The 11,861-nt window shown below is 35.4% G+C and overlaps 1 protein-coding gene across 1 annotated transcript in view; it reads right to left on the bottom strand.

Annotated features, from left to right (window-relative positions):
- The window catches only part of LOC110114004 (14-3-3-like protein C), a 13,830-nt gene extending 4,623 nt beyond the window's left edge, over positions 1-9,207 (bottom strand). Inside the window, exons 1-6 of the mRNA XM_020846752.2 lie at positions 9,095-9,207; positions 8,702-9,008; positions 8,524-8,611; positions 4,913-5,022; positions 4,664-4,812; positions 718-792 (exon numbers count right to left, since the gene is read on the bottom strand). Of these exons, the coding sequence (XP_020702411.2) occupies positions 718-792; positions 4,664-4,812; positions 4,913-5,022; positions 8,524-8,611; positions 8,702-9,008; positions 9,095-9,167 (802 nt within the window). The 5' untranslated portion in view covers positions 9,168-9,207. The remainder of the gene's footprint in view (positions 1-717; positions 793-4,663; positions 4,813-4,912; positions 5,023-8,523; positions 8,612-8,701; positions 9,009-9,094) is intronic.
- Positions 9,208-11,861: the final 2,654 nt, after the last annotated feature.

Raw genomic sequence — 11,861 nt, forward strand, 5'->3', positions numbered from 1 at the left:
GAATGTGATTTGTGAGATCTAAGTTTTCCTTTTGGGCTCTAGGCAACAGCTAGAGATTTGGAGAGTTATTCCTTCCTCTCGAATTGAAGGAAACTTGTATCTTTCTTGTCTTTTGCATCGACTACTGAAATTCAGTCGTTTGCTATTGTTTTTCCTATTTTTTCTACGTTTTCTCTCAGATTTCTCTATTGTTTTTGTGTTTGGTGGCTGTTTTCTCATAGAAAACAGCGGATTAGTTGCGATTTGGCTTAGATCCGATAGGAATCACTTGAAATACTCAAGTGGTACCTATCAGATTCATAACAATCATAGTCCTAAATAATAAAATAAAACCTCATATAGATTTAATTGAGTCAACTATCCTCCTAAGGAACCAGGTCACACTGGTTGGATGCCAAGGTTTAAAATTGCGGAATTAGAAGCTGACTCAACACAATAAAATAAAAAAACAATGAGAAGTACGCCTCATGCTTACCAGATGAGGCTTACACATCAGTTGGATGAAATGCGCCACAAGGCAAGCCTCGGTGCAATTTTTACGCAACTTTGAAGAGGCTTAAGAATTGAAAATTAGTATTTTAGCTATTTTAAATTTTAAATTTTAAATTTTTATAAATAATTAAATATATTTACTATACATGAACCAAACCAAATTTGAAAAGAAACACAAAACCTCAAACTCTCAACCCACACGACGCAAAACCTTTACACCCTTACCCAATCCTATTGTATCTTCATCATAGCTTATTGCCACCGCTTCTCCTTCAATGCTCTCCTCTTGCTGTTGGATACCTGTTTTCATAATTTTAATATGAGAGAGGAAAAAAATCAATTAACTAGAATGATGATTTTAATGAACATCCTCGATAAGAACAAGAGAATTTTAAATTCATAAATTATGACATTAGACTACTTGTTTATGTTGAATTAAGAGTAAGAGAGACGACTTATTTAGCATTAGTTGTAAAATTGAATGAGTTTTAATGGCCTGAATTTGACTTTTTATGATTTTATTTTAATATCTTATTTTGTGTTTGTATGTTACATATTATGTAATACTTGTCATTAATTTATTGGTTTAATTTTGAGGCTCACATCTTAAAAAGCCTTGAGACTTATGTCTCACCACATGGAAATAAAACACCTCAATATCCAATTGCATAATTTCAAACCTTATTGGATGCAATAAGTTGGTTGACAAGTCTTGTTCTTGAACCATCTCTAGTTATTCAACGAATATTACATAACATTGACACTACAAAATAAAACTCAAGAGATATAATAATGACGCTAAACTACAGCAGGTATCAACTACAATTTGTGAGTTAATAATTCAATTATCCTCGGATTATAAAATATGGTAAATCTTAAATCCAAGATCTTGCCCTCAAAGGCTCAAACTAAGGTAGTCAGACTAATAGTCTGAGTTGAAATTGGTTGAATAAATCAAATACAAATTAAGTCCCTAAATATTACATTTGTCAACTAAGACTTTCCATTGTCTTAAAATATGATAAAATCGAAGAGTAGCACGATATTCCTAAGAACAAACTTTTGGAAGGGTTTTCAATCAACAATAAATCATGCAGTGCTAGCTCTTATGCACAAATGCGCATATATAGAAAATCAATTGAGTTCTTGACCAAAGTTATGTGCCCCACTTGTAGTGGTATGGTGGTCGCCTTCCTCTAAATCAATAATGTCTTCTTAAGAAGTCACAAGTACAGAATATGAATACCCTAAAGTCTCTAGTTTTTTTAATGATGGGTGCAACCACCAAAACTTGTAACTGGAGGGAGCAATATCACTATTTCCATCGACTCCAAACATAGAAGGCTCTTCATCACTTAGGGTACAATTACTATAAAAACATCATTAAAGAGAAACATTGTCACTACACCAAATATGTAGAAAAACCCCTAGTAAATTCAAATAAACAATGTCCTTATCACATCAATAATAGATGCAATTATTGAAAGAAAATAATTAGAGGGATTAATTATCACCATCTCCATAAAGAACCAAAAAATAAAATAATCCTAAGTAAAAAAAAAAAAGCTTTATGGCTCTGCCCTCAAATGCATCATTATTTTCATCTCCAAATCATTGATATAAAGATTTTAAAAAATATAAAATATAAAAGACCCAGAAGGTTCACCACCTAATTATGGGTGTTATCATTATCCATCATTACCGGATGAAACAACACCATTATTCTACGCCTATTTTAAAATTCAAATTCAAAATCTTCATCCCCTAATGATGGTGAAAATTATTACAAATCACAAATAAATGGATTAACAATGTTGTCCATTGCCTTCATAACTAAATATAGCATTGAGAGCTCCACCATCCTATTGATGGGGTGCAATAACCAAATACCAAAATTTAAGGGATCATCATGATCACCAATACTCCTGAAATTCAAATGAGGAATAAACCTTTGGAATTCAAAGCCCCCATCAATCAACCACACTTTTCTAAATAAAGGGCAAAACAATAAATAAATTTTGAGTTGAGAGATTTTTCACATCCATTATCAAGTCTTTGTAGACAGGAGTCCTCTTACCAAAAATATTAAAATACGAAAAAAAAAATCCAAAAGAATAACATCTATTACATGCTCAAAGTTGTCACACATTCATCACTTGTTTCAAGCTTGCCAGAGTCAAATTTAAAGTTTAACCAAAGCTCATAAAGTAATCAATATCATATCAATGTAACTATATGATCACACTCATATATCATATGTGAGAAAAGGATAAGATAACCATTTTTTGCGTTTGATTGTTATGATTAAAATGTTACTATCTTGCTTCACTTGGAAGAAGAGCAAAGCCTAGATGTTTATCTAAATGCCCTGTGTATAGCACTTTGAGTTGTATGGTGTATTTGATAGGGTATGAATCTTTTCTCTTAGTCAAGGTCGGTTGCCAAATTTTCCTCCTTGATAATTTTTCATCCCTGGTCTTTAAGATCTTCGTAGATGATGCAAAAAACCCTCATGTCAAGTATCAACAAAACACCATCCATTGACTATTCAAACCAAGGTATGCCAACATACCCAACATGATATAACCATGAGATTTTAATTAATTTTGTCACTATTCCCCCAATATTTCCCCTGAGCATATGAACTAAATCTTTTTCAAGTAACATCATAGCTAGTCGAAACATACAATACGAGCCATCACAATAGATCTTTATAAATTCATAAGAAACCTCAAACTAGGAATAGTAAGTCCTCAAATGAGGTGGAAATTTAAAGGTGATGTTTTTAAATCTATTGTGAAATATAAAGGAAGTGTTTTAATCTAATACTTGTTTCTTAAAGATTTATTTATGGATAACATGAACAAAATCATCTTATTTCAAAGCCCACATATGGTCAACTGACAATTTAAACATGAATAAAATCATCTTATTTCAAAATCATCTTATTCAAAGTTTCAAACTCCTTTGATGTAGTTATTTTTCACTTAATTCTAACTGGTTTTACCAACAAGCATCAATCTTACATTCTTAATTTTAATTGGTATTAAAATTAAATTATTTATTTAGACATTCTTTGGGGCCCAACATAAAGATCCATGTAACATTATTGGACACTCTAGACCTACAATTATTTCAATAATTTCCACGTATTGGTAATAAAAGCTTGATATTGTTATTGTAGCAGTTATAACTATCTTTATCATAAATCATTACAATATAACCTCTTAATTTAATAGTACTAATTATACCAACACCTATTTGCCCCTTCATTTTGTATTAAACAAAGATTCCTAAACCTAGCAAACTCCATCCCACCTTTATGAACACACTGCATTGTACCATATGCATATCCAATGTTCATGAAAAAAACATATAAAGATCAACTCTTTATGTTTTCATCTCATTCTTTTATGACGTTACATCCACAATAGTCTCTGTTGTTCATTAGTATAGAACAAAACCTTACTATTTCTTCAATATTAATGTAATTACTCTCATACTTCATTTATTCAATCAGCTACCCCAATGATTTCATTGTTTGAATCCAAAAATAAAAAATTATAAATCTAACATAAGTTTTGAAATTATTCCTACTACTATTCCTATTCTCTAACCATTTCATTTAGCATATAGCTTGTTTTATTAGTTTGATACTAAATAAATCTTGAATTTAACCTAGCAATTAAAACAAGGTTTTCTATGGAATATGACCAGGATTTAAACCTTGGAAACCATCTCATGATTACTATGCCTGAATAGCCTGGAAGAGATAAGGTGGTTGATCAGCAAATCATGCTTTACCCTTTTAATTTTGTTATATCAAAAATATCATTTCAGACAACATAATTTATCGTATAATAGACTTTGCATTTCTTTTCCCAAAATTTTCTCATTCAAAGCTCAATTAGTTTCTGAAAAAACAGGTCCGCATAAGTATCTTCTTCACCTTTAGCACAAAATCAAGTCATCAAAATTTTAGAGACAAAAAGTTTATGAACTTTTAAAATGAGTTGTTGGAATCACAAAATAAATCAGCCAGCATTTAATGAATAGCTAGGTGAACGACAGTTTCAATAATACTAGGAATTAAACACTGGACGCTATGCAAGCATCACGAATTCAAAGCACTGCAGCTAATCTAAAATGAATAGATTCTAGCAGAACTAACCTTCATCTCCGGGGATATCAGTGGTCCACAAGGTAAGGTTATCCCTGAGAAGTTGCATAATCAACGTACTGTCCTTGTATGACTCTTCACTCAAGGTATCCAGCTCCGAAATGGCTTCATCAAAAGCTTGTTTGGCAAGGTGGCAAGCCCTGGAAACCATTACGTAACAAAATTAATATGATGGCATCATTATTTTAATAAATATCAGCAAATTTCTCAAAAAGTTCTGATATCATAAGGATCAAACACCTTTCAGGTGAGTTCATAATCTCATAGTAAAAGACTGAAAAATTCAGTGCCAAGCCTAGGCGAATAGGATGTGTAGGAGATAGATCTGCCTCAGCTGTGCTTGAAGCCACCTGCAAATAGTTTGATGAAAGAATTTAATCAAATTATTATGCCATACGGCAACACAAATAAAACTCTCAATTTCTCGCAAAAAAAAGCCCAACTGAATGATAAAGGAACAAACACTAGTTTGAGTTTCAAAGAGCATGTTAAAATAGGAAAAGAGCATAACCAATCCACAGATGAATAGACACAAAATGGGGATTTCCCTCTTAGATACAGAGATCATGGATAACTTAGAAACATTAGTCAGAAATATAAGCCCATAATTAAATCATGCAATCAAGCTAAAACTATAAATGTACACGATTATCTATATCTTGGGAATCGGGTAATCTTGTAGCTAGAGGAAGAAACACATAAGGTAAAATAAAATATTTTTGGCATTGATGATCTCTTCACATTTCATATTGAGACACAAGAGAATAAATCACAAATTCATGATCAACTCAACAAGAAACATCAGGCACAAGCATTTTCTACTGGAGAGCATTTTTAACTGGAGACAGAAGGTTCATCCAAATTGATGCCACATCCATCTGTTCACATTCCTAATTTAAAATAATTCGAAACTACCAATCAATTGGATTTTATTTCGTGTAAGAGATATTTCATATCAAGTAATTTTCCTTCCTGAATGCCCAAGAATGTTCTAAACTTCTAAATGAAGAATAGTCCCATATGTACCAAGCCTTGTAAGCTTAAAAAAAAAGAGTCAAAGACAAGCATCAAAGGTTTTAAATCAGAATTTCCTTTCCAGATATTTTTAAGGGAAATCCCAAAAGATCCCTTGGAGAAGCTGGTTTATAGCAATCCGAATAATACTTCAATGCATAATTGAATCTTACAAATCTAAGGTCTCCATTCACATCTTCATATTGACCAGTAAAAAAAAAAAAAAATCAATCCCACATCCCAAGCAATGGTTTTTTTGAATCTAATATCATGTTGCAATCAATCTCAAAGAAACTTAGAAGCTTGGTTATACCAAAAAAAAAAACTTATTATCTTCACAATCCTCAGCTTAAAAATAAGCTTCGGGTGGTTTGAAATGAAGTTTGCAACCAAAACCAATTAACAAGTTATAGTCACATAAATCCTAGGAAAGCTATTGGAACACTTCACTAACCAGAATATTTTCATCTAAAAGAGAAGTAACAATTTCTCTAACCATGATATAATTGTTCCAATAAAAGATATATATTTTATCTAACATCAATTACACATGCACTTTGACTAGTACAGACCCCAAGAATACAAACAACAATAAACAAACACAAAAGGATGATTATTATTATTATTATCCACATCCCAGTATGACCAGCAGATGCTTAACAGGGTATTTAACTAAAGTAGAATGTATAACATCATCTCGAATCACAGACTTACTGGAATAAGGAATTTTCCCTGCAGTAGTGAACCCAAGCGGCAAATCATGGGAAAATCGAAAAAACCATTATGTTTCTTTGTAAGATGAAATGAATAGCAGACATGCACGGTAGATAGCAATCATGCAAACTAGAGCGGATTAAGAACTTGTGCAAAGATATCAAACTGATTATTATACAAGTAGATTTGTAGTGGCGTCTCAGTAGCACCCATTTGCTTTTGAAGCATATCCATGAAAAAAGAAAGCATGGTTTGAAAAGAGAACTAAAGAGATGCAAACCAGCTGTGGTTCTAGTCCTTTGGTTGAGGGAATGCAATAAAATATGAGTAACTCTGTGCAAAGAAACTAGTGAAACAAAAGAGTCAATGGAAACTAGAAAACCTATCAATGTTATTATGTTAGGTTTGAGTTCATTTAGAATTATGTAGTATGACTAACACAGCTTAGGTTGTGTATGATGCATATGAGCCATGCATTTGTGTTGTAATTGATTTTATGAACCTTATCCTATTATACTTTTAGGCGCACGAAGCAGAAATACACTGAACCAATGAACCATTTTAAAATAGACAAGATAAAACCAAATCAAATAGAATCATATAACATTTTCCCATTAATCAAAAAAACAAACCAAATCGAGCAAGCATTTAGTTTGTTCTGCTTAGTTTCAATTTCATACTCAGCTGCCTACTTCAAATTGAGATTGAAGTTAGATTTGATTGTAAACAAGAGCATAAGAAGAAATTATACAAAGATAAAGTGCAAAAAAAAATAATAGTGTCAATAGACTCAATACAAAGCTATTTTTTATTCATAAAATATAAATTTGAGGAATGGGGCTCAACTACCCTCCACCCCTACCACCCCCACCAACTAAACATGCACTTTTTGTCAATGAAACAATCAAAAGAGTATGGCCGGTAATCTCCATGGCCTTCAGTAAGATCACCGTCAAATAAGGAAGGTAATTTCACATAATTTAAGTAATGAGTAGGGACGACTGTAACATTATGCATGGGCATCAAACAAATTTTCCACTTTAAGGAGTCTTCATAGCATTATTATTAAAAAAATTAATCTCTAGAATCCAGCATTAGGGTCTCAAAACAATTGTCTGTGAACAATTTAATCTACCGCAGACAGAGTATGGTTTGCATATCCACAAAATGACAATCTGATGGGATCAGGCAGTTCACAAAGATGAACAATCTGATGGGATCAGGCGGTTCACAAAGAAGAATAATCTGATGGATCAGGGGGCTGCCAAAGATAGAAACTAACAAATAACCAAGGTGAAAAAATAAGTTAAAAATAGACTGAAAAGCCAGGGTGAATTCACTCTTTAAGGTTTTGTTCAAGGAATGCAATTTATTTTGTCAACTTGTTCCAAAAACTAATGAAATTCCTTAATTATCCCCTATTGATTTAACTTATAATATATTTTCTTAATGGAGCATGTAATCCTTAAGCTTATGCTCATTAATTTTTTGCAGCACCAACCAACGCTGCCAATTAATGGAGCACGTTTGAGGGACAGAGAGATGTGGCGTTCTTTTAGACGAGACATAAATGATAACTCTCAAACTTCTTATTGCTCAGTATGTTAAGCGTATCAAAATGTTTCAATAGGAACAGGATAAACAAGAACCTAAACGAAATACTATGTGACGTCAATGTGCAAATACATATCTTAGACGAGCAAAAATACACGTGTCATGCTTTGACCTGTGAAGAAAAAAAGCGAAGACAACAGAAATATATGTATTAAGATCATCTCCAACCGAAAATCTCATTTTTTTCACTCCAAAATGCCGGAAACTACAAAATGCCGTGATTTCATCTCCAATGGAACGCGTTTTTCACCCTTTTGCAGTTAACCGTCGCCTCTTTTTTTCCCGCGACAAGTTCGGTAGAGTGGTAAAAATGGCGGAGATGAACAGTGCAACGCCAATATTGGCGTACCACTGTTCACCCGCAGCCATATAGCGGAACTTTTGCAGTTCGGCTGGAGCTGGCCGGGAGCTCCATTCAAGCGTTTGGAGATCGGTTGGAGATGCCCTAAAGAGCAGATTCGTAATACTTACAGTTAAGTAAAAGAGTGAAAACAAGGCAAGGCCCTGACCTGGTACGCCTCAAGAGATTGTTCAGCAGCTTCCTTTCTATCATTCCCAGACTTAAACTCTGCCAGATAACGATAATAATCTCCTTTCCTAAAACCATAATGTTTAGATATTCACAATCTCGAAATAAAATATAAGATAGTAAATCAAAATAGGGAAATCTTTAACTCAAATCTTTACATTTTGTAGTAGAAAACAGATGACTCTCCAGCAGTGGCGGAGGGGATGAGATGCTCATCAATAACAGCCATAACGTCGTTGCAGATATTGGAAAGCTCCGACTCCACCTTCTGCCGATACTCCCTGATCCTCTTCACGTGCAGGTCATTCCCCTTCGCCTCCTCCTTCTGCTCAATCGAAGACAAAATCCTCCACGAGGCCCTCCGCGCCCCGATCACATTCTTGTATCCAACTGACAGCAGATTCCGCTCTTCCACCGTGAGCTCCACATCCAGCTTCGCCACCTTCCTCATTGCATCCACCATCTCTGCCTCGACCAAAATATAAATCAAACGTCAAACTATAACCCTAATCCCCCATGTGAGAAGACGTAAGTGTTTCAAGAGGTCTCACCATCGTAGCGCTCCGCCTGTTCAGCAAGCTTCGCGATGTAGACGAAGCTCTCGCGGTCTCTCTGCGAAGCCATTGCAGCCGATCGGATTCGGAGCTACTTCGCTTCCTTCTTATACACACGCAATCTCTCTCTCTCCCTCTCTGTCCCGCGTCAAAAGAGGTCGGTCGCTCTCGGCCTTCTTGTAGGGCTTTGCGGTTTGGCGATTCGACCGGCCGATCTGCGGTGACCAAGACCGGGTCGAGTTGTCGGCCGGAAACGAGGGCAACCATACCGTGGTTTTAGGTAATGAACACCTGAGCCAAAGAGGAATGGCTTCATGAACCGGAAACGGAGCACATCAACCGTTTTCGGTTTGAACCGGTTTATTTAAGCTTACCATAAAACCAAAGAAGAAAATCTTTATTTGCCGGTTGTTTTTTTTTAAACCGAGATTTGTAGCAACTAGCAACCGCTAATCAGCTCGAATTGTTATTTTATTTGTTTTATAACCGCCGTTGATTTTTGAACGACATAGCTTCTGTTAATCAACGGCCGTTTTGGGTAGTTGTGTAATTTTTGTTTTGGGCTTGTTAGTGGCATGGCTTATTGGGAGAAATTGGGGGCGTATATATTAAGAAAAAAGAGGATTACAAAATGAACTAAAAAACAACTCTATACCTCAATTACAGGAGAAGAAGCAAAATAAGATAAAAGGTAAAGAATAAACCCTGTAAGAGAAAGGTAGACAAAAAGCCCGGACTCAGTAAAACAGGAACTAACATCTTAAGCAAAAAGATGCTTCAAGAGCATCAGGAAGACTAGCAAACTCGAGAAGAGTAGAACTTCCCTGCTTGCCAACGGTGCAAAATAGAAAATCAATCAACGGGTACAACAAGATAGTGTTGCCAGGCCAAGGAGATGCAAACCAAAAAGCAATGTGGTTGTTTAAAGGAAGAAACCAGCCAAATGTTAGTTCAACTCATCATCGTCTGGTGACAGCAGCACATACGAATTCCCACACGCGGCCAAAAGCCGGGAGATTTGGGGTGAAATTCAAAATTCCAGCGGCATAGTTGAATGCCCCCAAAGACAAAATTAGAATACGAAATATGAGGGTAAGAAGATAGTAGCATTACATAGTTCTTCCAAGATGAGACCTTAGCTCGTATAGCATTGATGATTTTTCAGTAAGTTGATTGTATATATATAAAAGCTCCAATAAAATGAATATCATTTCTAGCCCTCCAAAGAAAATAAACAGAGTAGCAAACCACAAGGTAACAAAAATTTCTTTCTCGCCGATGTTCCTCAAAAAATTGAAAAAATTGAAGGTAGGCCTAAGAAGAAAATTTTGTAGGGAGGGTATAAGAATAGAAACAACCATAAACGAGTAATCACACTGGAAGAAGATATGGTTGATCCTTTCATCCTCTAGTCGGCAAAAGAGAGCAGTTAAAGGTTTATCAGAAGGTCTTGAAACAAGGTTTATCAGAACCAAACCAGGATAAAGGGGAGGGGGCTGGTAAAGAATTGGGATCCAAGTAATGTGGTGTGAGGCCAACTGGCATAAGTGTCCTAGTAACTTCCAAGCACCCCTGTAGATAAATTCATTAACCTCAAGCAAATTCGAGGGAGATGGCGGCATAAACTCTGAGACTACCAAGCCGTTGCACCAAGGGTCCCAATGATCAAACATTTGTAATTCTTGCTGGAAACATGGAACAAAATTTTTCCCCTAATCCGACAGACAATGAGGCTTATAGCCTTCTAGAATTTAGATGACTTGTGGGGTGGGGCTTTCCAAGGGGAGTTATATTTAAATCTTAACCAATTAGCAGCCAGTGAGTTATAAGTGAAATATCGCCAAATGAATGAGCAAGCAAAACCAAAGTAAAGCGAATCAATAAACGAGTTTTGTTCAGCTAGTTTTTTTTTTTTTTGCCCTAGCTCTGTTCCCGCCACCTCCCCTCTTCCTTCTCCCCTCGCCACCAGCTTGGGGAGTGGTTTTCTTATTTCATTGGATGGCGAGGATGTTTCTCTGAAAGTGTTATCGACTGGAAACCCTCACCTTGCTCTGGTTGTGGATCGATTGTACACTCATTGTCTTGATGTCATATCAATCCTCAGCCTAAGCCCCCTTCGGTGTAGGCTAAAGGACGTCATATCACTGGATTTTAATTACCTATGTTATCGGCATATCACTGAAACAAACAAGCTTTTAATTAAAAGAAGCGCCTTTCTCTATTAAACTGAGCATTTTAATAATATGAATCCATTTTGATATGTCATAAAAAATTTAGCTAATCAAACATGAATCTCGAAATAAATTTGAATTGAAAACTTTTAACATTAAATTCTGGACCATTCGAACTCCGATTTCAGCAAACTCATTGTCAACTGAACGTCTCGAAAAGACGAACTCAATTACTTCAAATTCAACCCAATCCAAGCTCAAATGATCCAAATCGAGGACCTGAAGCACAGTTGGAAGGTTCAAATCATAAATTGGATGATCAAATGATCTCTAAATGTGACATGCTTATAGTCGAATAGAGTGGCTTGATGAAATGAATCCAACAAGTCCATGTGTGGGGGGGGGGGGTTGGGGGACAAACAAGGAAGGGAGGGGAAGAGAAAATTGAGACCTCTCTTACCACCAAGCTCTTCATTGACTATAACATATTCACTGATCGTCATTATACTTTTGCTGAACTTTCACCCAGCCACCAATTATCGTCAAACTTCCACCTAGTCACCAACTGACTCCGGACTCAAGCCCGACCATCG

This window comes from Dendrobium catenatum, unplaced genomic scaffold, assembly GCF_001605985.2.
Source record: "Dendrobium catenatum unplaced genomic scaffold, ASM160598v2 fragScaff_scaffold_621, whole genome shotgun sequence".
NCBI classification, from domain to species: domain Eukaryota; kingdom Viridiplantae; phylum Streptophyta; class Magnoliopsida; order Asparagales; family Orchidaceae; genus Dendrobium; species Dendrobium catenatum.